The sequence below is a fragment of the Thamnophis sirtalis genome, unplaced genomic scaffold (assembly GCF_051295495.1).
Source record: "Thamnophis sirtalis isolate CommonGarterSnake01/CBP01778 unplaced genomic scaffold, rThaSir2_p1.2 scaffold_9, whole genome shotgun sequence".
Classification (NCBI taxonomy): domain Eukaryota; kingdom Metazoa; phylum Chordata; class Lepidosauria; order Squamata; family Natricidae; genus Thamnophis; species Thamnophis sirtalis.
This window is the reverse complement of record NW_028261389.1, coordinates 17,778,965-17,796,465: the sequence shown is the minus strand read 5'-3', so window position 1 is coordinate 17,796,465 and position 17,501 is coordinate 17,778,965. Positions and strand designations below refer to the sequence as shown.

General features: G+C 41.1%; 1 protein-coding gene across 1 annotated transcript in view; it reads left to right on the top strand.

The window, feature by feature from the left end:
- TMTC1 (transmembrane O-mannosyltransferase targeting cadherins 1) overlaps positions 1-17,501 on the top strand; it is a 172,609-nt gene that overhangs the window by 62,015 nt on the left and 93,093 nt on the right. Inside the window, exons 6-8 of the mRNA XM_087722949.1 lie at positions 4,508-4,589; positions 5,710-5,813; positions 14,593-14,782. Coding sequence (XP_087579075.1) covers positions 4,508-4,589; positions 5,710-5,813; positions 14,593-14,782 — 376 coding nt within the window. The remainder of the gene's footprint in view (positions 1-4,507; positions 4,590-5,709; positions 5,814-14,592; positions 14,783-17,501) is intronic.

Sequence of the window (17,501 nt, the reverse complement as noted above, 5' to 3'; positions counted from 1 at the left end):
CTGAAGCCCCATTCTAGGCTCGGCAGTCTTTCTGCGATCCCTTCGCTTTGCGGAGAGAGGGAAGCAGCATTGAGTTGGACTGCCTGAGCCAAAGGGGTCCACGGGACTTGAGACTTGATTTTTGAGCAGTACCAATCCTTTCCACCCTTTCCTTTCCCTTTCTGTCCTTCTTCAATCTTCTTTTTCCTTTTCCTTTCCTTTTCCTTTCCTTTTCCTTTCCTTTTCCTTTCCTTTTCCTTTCCTTTTCCTTTCCTTTTCCTTTCCTTTTTCCTTTCCTTTTTCCTTTCCTTTTTCCTTTCCTTTCTCTTTTCCTTTCCTTTCCTTTCCTCTTCTTTCCCATTTCCTTTCCTTTTTCCTTTCCTTTCTCTTTTCCTTTCCTTTCCTCTTCTTTCCCATTTCCTTTCCTTTTTCATTTCCTTTCCTTTTTTCCTTTCCTTTCTCTTTCTCTTTCTCTTTCCCTTTCCTTTTTCTTCTTTCCCATTTCCTTTCCCCCACCCTTCCTTCCCTTCCTTCCTTCCTGGGGGTCAGAGGGAGAGGGAGGGGACCCTTTTCCTCCTTGCCCCCTCCCCAACATCTGCTCTAATGGCAATTATGGCTAAAAATAAATTTCAGGTGTTCAGGCATGAAAATGTGCTGCTAAAACACTGTACTTTTCCGCACACACTGAAAAAAAAATAGAGGGAACATTGAAGAAGATCTGGAATTATTTGTGTGCACAGTCCTAAATCTGCCTGACTCAGATGCTGAACCTTGCCTGCCTATCACAAAGGCTGTGCTACACATCCTGCTTTTTTCTATGAAAGAGACTCAGAGTATAAGGGGAAATACTTTCCCCAACCCTCTTTATCTGCTACTAACTCTCTATCCCGTACACAATTACTTTATTACTCCGCTTCCATTGGCCCAGTGGACATTTTTAACAAGCTTAGCTGCTGCATTTCTGAGACGCTGAGATTTCGGAGCAGAAGGATTTTCAAAAGTCTTCCTTTGAGGAGATGGAACTAAGAAAGCTGCATGCCAGGGATTGATTCACTAAATCTTAAGACTCTGGGTTTCCATGTGAATGGCCTAAACATACCCAAGGTGTGAAGATCTAATGCAGTGATGGTGAACCTTTTCGCCACCCAGTGCCCAAAATGCAACGGGTGTGCCAGAGCCCCGGAAACAGCATGCAAACTGGCCAGCTGGTCTTCAGGCTTCTGGGGCTCCGGCATGTGTGAAGATCAGCTGGCCAGGGTGCATGCGCATGCCAGAAACCGGAAGAGCAACTGGTGATGGTGCACATGCCCACAGAGAGGACTCTGCGTGCCACAGGTTCACCATCACAGGTGTAATGTAATTTCCTCTTTTGAGAGACAATAATCTGCCACACTTGATCTCTGCTTGGGGTACTTGGTTCCCAGAAAATGCTTTGAATATTCAATGAGATAGTGAGTTTCACGTAGTAGATATGCCATAGAGAGTAACCAGGACACTAACTGGATTTCAGGAAACTCCAAGGCATTTATTTGTAGATTGTATAATTAGAAGAGAAATGTTACTCAGATCATACGCAAGCTAATCTTTAGGAGAGAGATGGCAAGGCTGAATCCCCCTCTCGTGTATCTCTAGAGAACCCGAGGAGTTACCCGATGCTTAAGAAGGGGACCAGATTGACCGAAACAGTAGAGAACATTTCACAGTACATTCTCAACTAGGATAAATGGACAGAACATTTTGCAATGTGTCTCATTCACTTCGTTCCTTTCCCACTTACAATTCTGATAGGATACAGTCAGGATTAGTTCTTGTAAGAGAAGCAACCTAGAACTAAGGAGAAATTTCCTGACAGTGAGAAAATTAATCAGTGGAACAATTTGTCTCCAGAAGTTGTGGGTATTCCAACACCGGAAGTTTTAATTGGAAAGCCAATACGTCTCATTCTGTATAGGGTTTCCTGTCTGAGCCGGGGGTAGGACTAGAAGACCTCCAAGGTCCCTTCCAACTCTACTATTCTCTTATTCTGATTGCTGACGTCATAAGGTTTATTTTGGGTGGCCATTTAAAAAGCATACAAAAAAGAATTACTCAGATTGATTCCACTAATAACTCTGCACCAAAACAGTAAGGCTTGCTAGAAATAATGTTAAAACGGGAGCTATTGATTGTCTGACAAAAACAGACTTTTGATTTTTGCAAGATAAGAGCATTTTAGTCTAATCAGGTACTTGACAAAGGTGCCAAGAAGATCAAATACAAACATGTACTGTAATATGATGCTTAAACATTGATTCGTTGTAAGGTATCTGAGTGCTTTTCTCTAGAATCAGGAATCATTTGTTCAGCATCAGAACAAATTCAAGGTATGCTACCCAATCGTTGCAGGAGACTACCAGTAAACTTTAAAAGCTTTATTTTAGCAACGTAAATGCATTTTCTTTCTTTATCTCTCTGTCATTCAAATCTCACATACTGTATATCAGAGGCTCTTCTTTGGATTGGCCAGGTGACAACAGGACATGGGGAAATCCCTTGAGAGTGCTATTTGAGATGAACCTTTTTTTAAAAAAAAATTCATTGTTTTTATTAAAGGAAAACACAAAAAAAAATCATCTTTCATTACATCTTGTAGAAAGCGTTTCCATTGGTTACAGATATATTTCATGCGTTTCTTCCACAATCACATATATTTCATTCAGTTTAAATTGTACATTTTAGAATTTATACATATTTTACTATCACTATTCCACCATTTTCATTTAATAGAGATTTAAGGACACAACCACCTACTGGCATTGTTAAAAAGATATCTAACATTCCCTCCCCCCCCCAAAAAAACCCCTCACAAATTAACGCTTCTGTCCATTTTACTTTTACTAGTGGATCGCACCTGCTTGTATCATTGAATATTATCAATTAACATTTCTTTGTTATTATTGTAGTTAGCTAAAGATTATTTATTAATTATTAATTATTTATTTTTTTCACCTCTCCTCTCCACAGGCCCCGAAGGAGATTTACCTTTATAACCATCTCTAAACAGAAACTTATTAATAAGTGTTAACAAAATAACCATTACGATCTAAAACAGTCTAAAAGATATTGACATTTCTAGTTAATAATCACCAAAAGTATGCATTAACATTTCCTTCTTATTATTATAGTTAAAAGAAAAAAGAAAAAAACCAATTGTTTACTGTTTATAATACGTCTCCTCTCTTCTGGTCCAAATTATATATACCTTCATAACAAGATCTAAATAAAAAATTATAAGGTTTATAAGTCTTTTTGCCAAATCTATTTGAGATGAAACTTGATGGAGTGGAAGATGGAAGCCTGGTTTCTCCCCCCCCCTTCCTTCCTTCCTTCCTTCCTTCCTTCCTTCCTTCCTTCCTTCCTTCCTTCCTTCCTTCCTTCCTTCCTTCCTTCCAGCACTCTTTTTATAGCTTCAGTTTGATTGCTGGGTTATCTCATACACCCAAGTGATGAGCATTTGGTAGTTGTTCATTACACTAAGATATTCTCTCCCATAACCATTCTGTGGCCGAAGGAATACAAGAATTTTATCAGAAAAAAGGCTTTCAAATAATTTTCAATCCATTCCTAACTTGACCTGGAACATTCCAGATCTAGATACAGTCTTGTATACAAACACATTCTTCTCCCGTTTAATCGCAAAGATCAGAACTGTGCAAACCATGATATTTTCTTATGATACTCTTTGTATGGTGGCCCTAGAGGTGGAGCTCTTGCCTCACAATCAGGAGGCTGTGAGTTCGATCCTAGGTAGAGGCAGATATTTCTCTCTCTGGGCACAACCGAGAATATATCTGCTGAAAAAAAACACACCTCCGCATTGGTGACAGGAAGGGCATCCAGCCAGTAAACATTCAGCTCTATTCAGTTGCCCAGACTCCACCTCTCAAGGGATTATGGGGTCGTTAAAAGAGGAGGATGACTCTTTGGAAGCAAAAGTTGGACTTTGAAGAAGCAGAATTATTTATTTATTTGTTTATTTATTTGTTTGTTTATTTGTTTATTTATTTATTTATTTAGCATATAGCACAAAAGGCCAGAGAGTTTACAATATTTACACACTTCTAAACACTTCTGAGAAATACACTTCAATTAACGAGCGAAAACTATGATACACACAGCTGAACTATAGACACTATTATATGGCTGCTGGTTCTGCCTAAAGATTCAGATTGTCTGAGGTACAATCTGAATGCTTAAAGAGGTGAGAAGAATGAGCACCCAGCCATCTGGTGGGTATTAATTGCTGTTTGATTCCTTCACACTTTGAGAAACTGTCTTATGTGTTGCTATGATAATGAAGCCTCCTCCTTTTTCTTCCACTTAAGTTCCTTTATGTTGGCCTGAAAGCCGTTATTTTAAAGTGTGAATACGGTTCACAGGGGTCAGTGGAAAGGCCATTTTGTAAATAAATTAGCCAAGTATTAATGTCCACCAATACTGAAATTTATTTTAAAAATCATAATCGTCTTTTTCTCCCGCTTTATTTTAGTTACCTGACCCCGAGTAAGAAGCAGAAATTCTTACATTCCACAAGACCTTTTCTGAAGAGGGCTGCCTTGGTACTTACCTATGTAAGTATTGCTATACATCATTCTCTTAACTTCTTTAACGTCTTAGGTGAATTATATTCTATCAGTCCCTGAGTGTAAAGAATAAACTAATTCAGCAGTCATAACTAATTCAGCAGTCAGGGCAGTCATAACTCAAAAGATGTGCTGATTAGAAACAGGTTAAGATGAAGGTATTTTCAGCATCACAAATCTTTTTGATCAACAGAAGCTCAGGTAAATGTCGATGGAGATTCTCAGTCATCCAGGTCACGGTTGTCCCAAAGGTGCTTTTTCAAGAGGCAACTGGACTTTCTGTTTTTTTCTTTTGAAGACGTTTCACTTCTCATCCAAGAAGCTTCTTCAGCTCTGAGTGGGTGGTGGGGAATGGAAGGATTTATACTCCTTGCAGAGACTGGACATTTGCATTCTTTTAGCCGGTCCTTAAGGTCACCTGGAGATTTATCTGTGTCATCAGGGTCACCTGAGTGTCAGCTGAAGAGGCCATCTATGTCAAAATTGAACAGCCCTCTCTCAACAGAGGGGGTGGGATATGACATTATCTATCTCCAATCTACAACACAGTCCTTTCAACAGTTCCAAGAAGGCTCCACACCCATTTGCACCACTCAAGTGATCCTGATGACCCAGATTAACCTCCAGGTAAACAACAACTCGCTAAAAGGATGCAAACGACCAGCTGTCTGCAAAGAGTATAAATCCTTCCATTCCCAGCTATCCAGTCAGCGTTGAAGAAGCTTCTTGGATGAGAAGTGAAACCCAGTTGCCTCTTGAAAAAGCACCTTTGGGAGAAGCTCAGGTAGAAGTTCCTTTTGCTAGCTGACCAAAATGCTTAATTTATTATATCCAAACATTGTTCCAGTCTAGAAACAACTCATTAATTCACCCAATAAAACACATGTACATTTATGAATGATAAACCAGCGTTCAAATTATCCCTCCCCTTTATTTTTGTATTTTGTAGATAATAAAGAGTCATCATTTCAGTTTGGAATGATAGGTTATCGCTTGATGCAATGGGATGACCAGTAACAATGAAGTATTGTAATAGTTATAGATTTGCTGGCCATGTACAATTGAGTTTCTCTTTAATAATCCAAGAATTTACTCTTCTTATCTGAAGGTGATCCTACTTATGTATTTTCGCCTATGGATAATGGGAGGTTCCATGCCAGCCTTTTCAGAGCAGGACAATCCAGCTTCATTCTCACCATATCTTCTTACAAGGTATTTAACTGGGGTTTACTTCTTTTTGATATAAACCAAATATAGTCTATATGCCTTGTTGCCTTTCCCCTCAAAACTGTGTTTAATAAAATGAACTTAGGAGTTCTGTTACTCCTCTGAGTTAAAACTCATTGCCATTAAATCATCTCAATATAAATATTTCAGCAACTCTCCCAAAGATGACGTTTGGAGACTTTCACATGTGAATACTTCCAGTTCCAAAATGTATCTTGAATATTTCATAGCATTCATAGATTACCTGGTATATTTTGATAAGGTGTTTAATGTGGTTAGCAGCCATCTGCTGCTCCTACTGCAATTATCTTATTTGTTTCATTCCAATTTAGCCTTCAAGAATGGACTGTGTGATCCTCCGCATCATATCATTGGTTTAACAGTCTTTCTTTTGAGGATTCTTGGATGCTTTATATAAAGCAGAGGTTCCCAAATCCTTTTGGCCTGGTGGTTGTTTTAAGAGCATACTCTGAATGTCCTCGGGGATAAGCCCAGTTCCAAAACTTTGATTATTCAGAGTATTGAGTAAGCTTTATAACAGATCTGCAGATCTGATGTTCGAGGCCATCCAAATATTAATCAGGATTCATCCTGTTTATCTGCCAGATTTTGAAAAGGTCATCTGGGTGCTGTTCCTGCTAAGAGATACAAGACATATAACCACCATCAGCTTCAGTGGTTAGATTAATTTTTTTTTACTACCGGTTCTGTGGGTGTGGCTTGGTGGACATGGTAGGGGAAGGATACTGCAAAATTCCCATTCCCTCCCCACCCTACTAACCTGCTTTCCAGCTCCGTTCTCCTGTGCAGGGCAACAGAAGAAGACCCAGCCGATCACTGGAACTCGGGACACAGCAAATAGCTTGGGGGCAGAACCAGTCACAGGTGGTATTTGCCAGTTCTCCGAACTATTCAAAATTTCTGCTACTGGTTCGCCAGAACCGGTCAGAACTGGCTGAATACCACCTCTGATCAGCGTGGATAAATGTTTAATAAGTATGCCTTTTTGCTGTATATTTGTGCGCCACTGTCTCCCCCCTGGAATTCAGAGAATAAAAAGCAGAGCTATTTCACCTCTTCAGAGCAAGCCAGCAATACAGTTAGCTATGATTGCTGCAGTGTGGGAGGAAACTATAGCAAAAACAATCCCCTCCCAATTTGGAGCAGCCATTTGTAAACTTAAAAGAGGAAGCAATGTATGCCAAAATACTTAGGAGAATATTGAAATTGGATCTCTAGAGAAGAAACAACACATCTTTTTCCTGATCTTTTCCTTACCTTTTGGGTTATTACATCAAAACCACGCAGCTGCTGGTTTTGTTAAATACCCGTTAGAATTCCCCTCAAAGTGGTGTTTTACGAAGTGGTCTTGTTAGGTCCTTGTTTAAAATAGGCAGTTTCTTTGGAAGAAGAGAGAAATCCGTGTTGAGCGATCATGTTTTAAATTTGCACTCTGTAAAAACGATCACAGGGAAACCTTTAATGCTTCTAATACAATTGAAGCCCCATCTTTGGAAGACAAAAGGCATTACAATGCAAACCTTCAATATTCTGAATTATTTGACCTGATCTGACCAGGTTTGTCCCTGAGCATGTTTGCAAGAAGCTACAGCAGACAAGCCACCATTCGAGAGAGTGGCCCAGAGAAACAGCTCTTTGTGTCTTGGCAGAAGAGTAAACTCGGAGCCTCTGGAGAAGTAAAAGCCCATTTTCTCAGGGGTTGAGTAGAACAGAACAACATGGCTAAGTTTGTGATCCATTATCCATGTGTTTCGTGTCTTAGATAACCAACAGAATGTTCATTCTACCTAAACACAGGAAGGCTGCGGTAGTGGCTTTCAGTCAGAATAATATATTTTTTTCTTTGCCACTTAACACTGAGAGCTTTTTTCTCAGGAGTGTTCTCATCTTTTGCATAGGCTCTAAATCAACTGCACCCGATAAAGCACTTTATAATAAGGTTGTAAAGCACCGTGGCTGCAATTGTAACCAGGGTCTGTTATTTATGAGCTTTCTATCTTAGCTGAATTGGTTTATGTCGAAGCATTGCTTTTAGATCACCCAGCTTTTTCTTCCTTTGGTATTGCTGGTATACCTGTCTTGGTCAAATAAATCATTTTCAAAAGTTAATCATCATAGCTTCTCCTGTACGTGTATGTAGCTGTGGATATATTGGAACTGGTAAATTATTGTACTCTTGTTCTGATAATCTGCATATAGACACCAGCGGTGGGTTTCTCGCCCCGTTCCAACCGGTTCGGTTGGAACGGGGTCGGCGGCGTCCTCGTGCACGTGCGCAGTGCACGCATGCATACTAGCGCCTGTGCGATGCTCCAGCTGCTCCTGGAGGATCGCGCAGGCGCTGTATGCATCCTGCGCATGCATGGAAGCGCAGAACTCGTCAAAACCGGGTAAGGACCGCGGGCGGACGGGTGGGCCCTTCGCCGTTCCCAGAAGTTACTTACTTCCGGGTTCGCTGACCAACCGGTTCGCAGGGACCGCCGCGAACCGGTTGAAACCCACCCCTGATAGACACACAGGTGGCATGTGTGAGATCTGTGCCAATCTGTGTAGGAGGACAGCACAAGCAGGGGTGGGCTTCAAAAATGTTAGCAGGGGCTTCTTTGCCCAGTTGCTGGGTGGGCATGGCCATGGTGGGCATGGCCTAGTCGGCCTCCTGCACCACGGCCGGGCGGGGGGAGATTGCTTTCCTCGAGCCTCCAGGGGTGCGAAAACAGCCTCCCCAGGCTCTGGAGCCCCTCTGGACTTCTGGTAGGCCCAGTTTTTGCCTTCCCCGAGTCTCCGCACAGACCCTGCACTTACCTGCATCCAAAATGTGCCGCGTAGGGACTCCTGGGAGGGGCGAGGTAGGATGGGCGTGGCCAGCCTGTGGGATTTGGGGGTTCTTCGAACTGCACAGAATCTTAGCTAGAGGTTCTCTCGAACCCCAGCAGCCCACCACTGACAAGTACATACCGGTAGGAATTGATAGGAAGCCTCTTTTTTCTTTTTTTTTAAACTTAGACTTCTATTGTTTTATCAATGTATAAAATGCAAAGAAACATAAAAATAGGAAATTAAAGGAAGAAAAAAAGGGGGAAAGAAAATATGAAGTATAAGGGAAGAAAGAAAAAGGCATTGACTTCTGACTCTTTAGCACAGAGCAAGATAACATTACAGCCTCAACTTTTTATTTTTACACATTAGTACAAAGCTAACCATTTCTATCTAAATATCATAACGAAAGTCAAAGTTTCTTTTTTTTTTCATTGCACAAAATCCAAAAGTGATATCCAAATAACAAAAACATAAATGTATTCTCCTTTTTAAATAGAACAATCAGTTTAACCATTTCTGCTTTATCTTCCTTGCCATGGAAATAATATGTATTTCTATTTGCACTTGGGATCATAATTTCCATTGCTGAGCAAAACAACTGTTAAGCGACTCACACCTGATTTTACGACCTTTTTTTTTTTTTGCTACAAGTTATTAAGCAAATCACGCCAATTGTTAAGTGAATAGTATGGCTGTTAAGTGAATCCAGCATCCCCCCATTGACTTTGCTTGTCAAAAGCCAGGTAGGAAAGTTGCAAATGGCAATTGCTTGTCAGTTGCTGAGAGCCAAAATTTTAATCATGTGAGGATGGGATGTTGTGATGGTTGTAAGTGCAAGAACTGATGATGAGTCACCTTTTCAGTGCAGCTGCATGAATGGTCGCTAAAAGAATGATCATAAGTCAAGGACTACCTGTAATCTTTATCAGTACAGGTTTCAGGGTATTTGTTCAAAGGCTCTTCATCACCTGATTCTGCATTACTCAGCAGTTTAAAAAAACCACCCATTTAAATACATAAATGCATTTGATCTATATTCCGCATTGTTGAATAGATATATCTCCAAAATATATTTTTAGAAGTATTGGGGTAATGTTTTCCAAACCAATAAAGACAGCCCAGTTCGAGACCTAAGCTCTGCACAATGGGGTGAACTCCTATTCCTGGGTTCAAGACCCAAACACTGCACGATGGGGTGAGCTCCCATTCCGGCCCAGCTCCTGTCTGCCTAGCAGTTCGAAAACATGTGTTGGAAGAAATGTCCATCTGGGTTCAGTTCCAAGTGGGAAGAAAGACACTGGAAACATGGAGACTGCTTGGAAAGATGGTTTAATGGTGGATAGGATCACATGGCTTTTTTTGGGGGGGGCACCTTGCAGCTTCCTGTTCCTGTACAAGAAATGTATTCCATTGGCTGCCAGGTGGGCGGGGGTCTTAGCTAACCTTGTAAGCTGTCTGTGTCCTAGGCTTGGTTGAGTCTTGCTGGGTGATGTAATCTTCCCAGGAACCATGTGGTGAGATGGGTAAAGGACTAATTCTATCATGTCCTGAGGGCCATGTCTTAATCAAATCACCCTGGAGCTGCAGGAAGTTGCTTTGTACTTAAAAACATGTTTCTCCTTTTCTCATCCAGGGAAATATAATATTCTGCCTTTTTAATATTTCCTAGAATATTTCATTGTTCTGGGAGAAGGTGGGTGCTAACTTCCTACACTTGCAAATGTAAATAGATTAATAGGTACCACTTCTGTGGGAATGTAACAGCATTCCATACACTTTTGCTGTATAGATGTGGTTGCCACACAGTGGTGGGTTTCAAAAATTGTTCGAACCTACTCTGGTGGTGTGGCCTCCTTTGTGGGAATGGCTTGCCGCCCATGTGACCGGATATGAAGATGCCAACGACACTTGTCAGAACCACCTTAAATTACGTCACACACAGCACTGGGATGCATAAGAATATGATGTAAACTTGTTTTTTAAAAGGCATCTTTGGTTTGCGTTAAAACAACTTCAACACACGCGATGTTCTGATTGCACCACAAACGCAGTAGTCATCCTTACCTTTCACAGAGGCACTGAGTTTTATAAATATGAGCATGATAGTTTAGAATAATCATATCCAAGGACCGGTGGTGGGTTTCAAAAAACTTTGGAACCTCTTCCGTAGGTGTGACCTGCTTTCCGGGTCCACTGGTGGGACCTCTTCTAACCGGTTCGGTAGATTTGACGAACCGGTTCTACCGAATAGGTGCGAACTGGTAGGAACCCACCTCTGTTGCCACATGACCATGGAAGTGTCTTTGGACAACGCTGACTCCCTTAATCAAAAAATGGAGATGAGAATCGTGCCCTAGAGTCAGACATGTCAGTCAGTCAGAAACCTTTACTTTTTTACAAATAAAAAGGAGCAAAAAAGCATCTCTGAAATATGTAACCCAACAGTGAAATTTCTCAAGTATCTGTAGCTCATCCCAGGAAAATAATAGCTTAAAGCTTTCTTCTCTATTATTCTCTCTATAGCAATTAGTTTTTTGTGTTCCTTGCCAGAGGCAGATGGGAGTATTCAGATTTGATATTCATATTCATAGATGTGTTTGCTATCTTTCATACCCAATTATAGCCCTGTGTCCTTAGTAGACCTTGCATTGTGTTTTTCCCCTTAGGTTGTTTATATCAGTGATACTAAATGCATTAGCTGTGGAGATATGCTTTTAAGTCTTCAATATGTTTTACAAAGCAATGGAAGAGCCACTAATGAAAGCCTCATGAAATAATTCTTAGGATCTTGATTTTCTGGCTCTAAGTTTAATAACTCTTCTTGTAGGCGGTCTTAGATTTTGATCCACCCCAGCGGGAAGGTAGTTCACAAATGGAATCCATGAGTTTTCAAACTGGCTTGCAGTGAATCAATATGAGCTTTCTTTGGTTCCTACTGTGATGTTTGGCAAATCAATTCTAAACTGTTCAAATTTAACGAGAACTTTCATTATTTGGCAAAAAGTAATGTAACCAAGAGATTTCCTGTTGTGATGAGCTGAGATGTGAACCAGACAGTTATGAGCAGTGTGTGATGAATGTTTTAGAATCTGGGAAATAAGTCAGTCAAAAGAAGTTGGCAGATGGTATGAGAAGAATTTAAGAGGTCCCAAGACCCAACAAAAACAATGAAAAGCCATTGAGACGATATCCATATTTTTCATGTTTTTTGTTAAGTATAGTTTCCGAGAAGATGTCAAAAGTATTGAACAAATCTAATATCCCTTTTCAGAAACAATGGGAAGAGAAGAAATTCTGGATATCACATTTTTATGTTTATATGACAAATATATAAGACGATTTGCAGAATCTATACACTTGCTGGCTTCACACAATGTAGTGCATTGTGTTGTCTCAACTATATTTAAAAGTTTTAATCACTTTCTCTGGTTTCTTAGTTCCTGTAACGATTCCCATATCTTGCTGGGGTTTAACATTGTAATCTTCGCTTCCTCTTCAGTTTGCACATACTGTATTATCAGAGCATATAAAATTGGTTTTTAATATAAAACATAAGTAGCCTAGCTAGCCCACAAGAAAAACAATCCAATGTTTATGTGTTCTGGCACCATTTCTAATGCTCAATGGGAAGAGGAAACCCAAGGAAGGCCTGGGTTGCTAAAGAACTCAAGATACACCCGTATCTTGAGTGATAAATTGGGCACTCTCACCACTGTCTGTCCTGTCTGAATGGGACAAGAGGTTCCCTGTGTAAATATACAGTTTCTATTGCTTAAAATTGCTTTGTATTGTATTGTAATTGTGCTATCTATTGTTTATTATTTCTCTGAGATCTCCCCTGTGGTGATTCCTACCCTCAGATTGACAGATTAACAAAGTTGGAAGGGAGCTTATGGGTCCGTGATGGAGAAACTATGGCGTGCACACCATCGCCAGCTGTTCTTCTGGTTTTCGGCCCCCCAAATCGCCATAAACAGCCAAAAAACAGGAATGCTCACACCGGTCAGCTGCTCTTCAGGTTTCCAGTGCTCCGGCACCAACGAAGACCAGCTGGCTGGTGCGCATTCGCATGTCGGAAACCCAAGACCCAGCTGGCAGGTGTGGGTATGCCTGGTTTTTGGCTGTTTATGGCCGTTTGGGGAAGCGAAACCAGAAGATTAGCTGGCATGTACACTGGCCAGCTGGTCTTTTGGTTTCCGGCACTCCGGGGTGCACTCATGCACGCATTTTCCAGTTTGGGCACTCAGTGCCGAAAAGGTTCACCATCACTGTTATAGGTCATCTACTATAACAGATGGCGCAGTGGTTAAATGCAGCACTGCAGGCTACTTCAGCTGACTGCAGTTCGGCTGTTCAAATCTCACCAGCTCAGGGTTGACTTAGCCTTCCATCCTTCCGAGGTGGGTAAAATGAGGACCCAGATTGTTGTTGGGGGCAATATGCTGACTCTGTAAACCGCTTAGAGAGGGCTGAAAGCCCTATGAAGCGGTATATAAGTCTAACTGCTATTGCTATTGCTACTCCAACCGCCCACTGCCAGCTAATATTTTTATAAAAGTTAAATATTTTAAGACCTCTGTATTCCTTAAGTTTTAAACTTAGAGAAAGATAATATATGAGTAATACTTTTTCACGCTTTCTTTATGTGTGCATCAGTGATGGGTTGCAGGCGGTACGCCCCGGTAGAGGTGTACTGGATCCTGCCCGGAGCACCGGGTACCATTCCGGTACGATGCTCCAGCGGGCCCACCCACCCGCCTGCACTCCTTACCTGTGCTTTAAGTTTTGGCGCTTAGGCACACACGCATGGTGCTTACGCACATGTGCATGGCGCATACAGCGCCTGCACGACTCTCTGTAGAGCAGCTGGAGCGTCAAGGAGGCTTGTGGAAGTGTCATTTGATGCTAAAATGCTTGCGTGTGTGTGTGCGCACCGCACCCATGGATGTAGGTGACACCGGGCTTATGACTGGTCCTAGAACTTACCGTATTTTTCAGTGTATAAGAGTAAAAAAGCGTGGAAATGTTGGTGTGTCATACACCAAATACAGCCATTTTTGGCCTCCCGAAGCCCCGCCCCCACATCCCATTTTTGCACTCTGCAGGCTTCAACAGGGCTGGGGAAGGCAAAAATGCCTCTGTTTTTGTGAAAAATGGGCCGATTTTTTTTTTTGCAAAAACTGAGGGGTTTTTGCCTTCCTCCAGCCCCCAGAAGCACTCTGCAGGCTTCAGCAAGGCTGGGGGAAGGCAAAAATGCCTCTGTATTTGCAAATAATAGCCCGTTTTCTGCTTGTTGTTTTGCAAAAATGGTGTTTATGCCCTTCCTCAGCCCTGATGAAGCCTGCGGAATGCTCCTGGGGGCTGGAGGAAAGCAAAAACTTTTTTTCTTACTTACCTCTTCGAAATCTTGGTGCATCTTATACACCGGTGCGTCTTATAGTCCGAAAAATACAGTAATCATTTCAGTGTCCCAACAGTCATTCAATTGCTATTTGGGTTCTTGGTAACCAGAATGTATTTATGATGATTACAACGTCCCGGGATCATATGATTGTCGTTTGGGACTATTCCATTGACAAGCAAAGATAATGGGGGGGGGGGAGCTGGATTCACTTAATGTCTGTGTGATTTGCTTAACGACTGCAGCAAAACGATCATGAAGTCTCGTGTGGCTCACTTAATGACTGTTTTGCCTATTGATGGAAGTTCTGGCCCAATTGTAGTTGAGGACTACCTGCAGAGTCCCTCTGTAACATTTTAAAGCATTTGTGTGTCGTCGTCCCCTCCCCATTTCCGGAACAGGCAGTGCATACTTGGAATCAGCTTTTGGGGGTTGAATCTCAACATTGCATAGTCCTATTGAACTGGCTGTTTCTTCCGCTGGAGAAACATGCAGATTGTTTTAATTTTGTGTTTCTTTTTGCAGGTTTCTTACTTATTCCTACCTCCTGGCCTTCAACGCCTGGCTTCTACTGGCCCCAATTACGCTGTGCTACGACTGGCAGGTTGGGAGTATTCCTCTGGTGGAATCAATCTGGGATCTGAGGAATTTTGCTACCCTGATCCTGGCCTTCGTAATGCTTCTCCTTTGTCTACATTGTTTCATGGCTTTTAAGGTAAATAAGCTTTTCTCCACACTTAAAGTTTACCTTTGTGTTCCAAAAACATGTATTATGTTCTTTCTATGGAAGATGTTGGCTAGACAGACCCTTGGTTCATGCTAAACCATGCTGGTTCATGCTGCCTTAGCATACTGTATGAGTATAAACACTACATTTTATAAGCCATGATTTATGACTTATTGGTTTGCCCAAATAATTGTAGATTATTCAAGAAATCTCAATAAATTAGTGGGAAGGAGCTACCAACTAGTTCTTTTTTTGTTTGCTTGTTTAATTTAAGGATAGGAATAGGAATTTGAATGCAAACATTCAATTCCTCCTCCAAAATTTAGCAGCTGAATTACAGTGACGTGACTTGGAGTCATGGAGATTTGCTAGGGTGAAAATGATAGTGCATGTTTATTTACCCATTTAAGTGAACTTTGGCAGAACCCAACTCCATCCTGATGCTGGGTGGCCTACTATGTAAAAATAGTGTAAACACAACCAATACATAGAAATTTAGCAATAGAAATAAACAAACTAGCAACCCAGATAACTAACATCAGTATTAATCCACTCACATACCCAAAGGAACTGAATAATACCTTTCTTCTTTGAAATAAATTTGTTGAAATAGCTTTGATAGAAGTTGATTGCATCAGTTTTTAATACGTCCATAAAATAGGACCTTGTGGATGTGATATTTCTGCAAAATCAATTTCAATTTTTCCTGGACATCTAGCTGTTGGGTATTGGGGAGAATATGTTAGAGTTTTGTTTGACAAGACAATTTTTATTTATGATTGTGCCTAGGATCCTTCTTGATTACTTAACCCACTGCAATTTTAATAGAAAACTGGCAAAAAATCAACTTGCTCTTCCTTAGGATCCCTCCATAACCAAATTTGATAGGAGTATAAAAAGAGAGGAACGAGTGGGTTAAAAAAAGAAGTAAGAGTAGTGTATTAGGATGTGCCCAAGGCTTTTTAACTTATCATAATGGAAGACTTGGACTTTCTTACCATATATTTTCAGAGTATAAGACGCACCCTTTTCCCTCAAAAAAGAGGGTGAAAATCTGGGTGCATCTTATACACAGAATACAGCATTTTTGGCCTCCTGAAACCCTGCCCCCTTTGGAAAAATGGCCGTGCATAGCCTTTAGGAGGCTTCCAGAATGCTCCTGGGGGCTGAGGAGGGCAAAAATGAGTGGAAAATGGGCCATTTTTTGCTCGGTTTTGCCCCTCCAGCCTCCAGGAGCACTCCATAAGCCTCCTAAAGGCTATGCCCTTTTTTGGACAAAAAACGGCCCATTTTTGGCTTTTTTTGCCCCCCCCCCCCCGCCAGCCCCAGGAGCACTCAACAAACTCCTAAAGGCCATGCGTGGCCTTTTTTTGTCAAAAAAGGGCCCATTTTCGCAAAAAAAACCAAGCTGTTTTGGGGAAGTCTGCAGAGTGCAAAAACTTTTTTTTAAAAATTGCCTCTTCAAAATCTTGGTGCGTCTTATACTCTGAAAAATATGGTCGTTTCATCTATTCTGATGGGTTTTTTCCCCTAAAACATCTTTAAACTCTTCAATCTTAATCCTTTTCCTTGTAATCCTTTCCTTAAACTTACTTGCTTAGAAATTACAAAGCAAGTGTTCACGGAATGTTTTCCATTGTTAGAAAAAGAATGTTATTTAGAAAACATCTGACAATTTAGCCTACACACTGAGTGCAAACACACTCAGAATCTAGTGTTGGCAATGAAACTTGGAAGATGAGCTGTGTGTAAATTTAATCATGAGTACTTTATAATGCTTTAGAGACTTGGATTACACAAAGTAACACAAATAGCAGTTCAAAATATTATGAGATATTATAAAGACAAAGGAGTTGCTTGTTCTTAGACATAAAGCAAAATACTCAGGTGGCTTTTGCTATCTCCTGTGTGGGAGAGTGGGTTGTGTTTCTAAAGTATTTTATATCTTGCTCCAAAATCTGCTATGTTGCCTTAAGCTCCAGTTGGAGAGGTGCCCATATAAATCAAATAAGGAACAAAAACATGTTGCTTTTTTTTTGAGGGGGCAAGTCTATATACAGTATGTCTTTTTACAAAACTGTATTTCACTGAATTAGTGTCATTCGTTCTATGACAGATTTACAGATTCAAACTTCCCCTTCCCCATTAAAAATAAGAATTCAATCAAATTTAACCTGCTACTGTGCCTGCATCTCTGCAAGGCCTATAGAGTAGGAGGTGTAGTTAGAAGTATAATATAATGCTTTGTTTGAACTGTATATTTGAGTTTTGATCAACCATTGTTCAAACACAACGGAAGCTCTAATTAAGCACAATAGGCTTTCTGAATGATATTTTGCCATTTTTCCTAGTTGGAGACAAAAAGATATGATTTGACTGACAAGTCAGCGACTGCAATTACACATACAGATTGAAGCGTAAATCACAGTTAACTGGTTCTCACAGTGCATTAAGTTAGAAATTATGTTTTACAAACACAGCAGCTAGATTCACACATAGCGTTATACCAAGGGCGGGCTTCAAAAATGTTAGCAAGGGGTTCTCTGCCCGGTTGCTGGGTGGCTGTGGCCATGGTGGGCGTGGCCTAATTGGCCTCCTGCACTACAGGAGGGGGGGTTGCCCTCCCTGGCCTCCGGAGGCTTTCATTGAGCCTCTGGGAGGACAAAAACGGCCTCCCCAGGCTCTGGAGATCCTCTGGAGGCCAGAA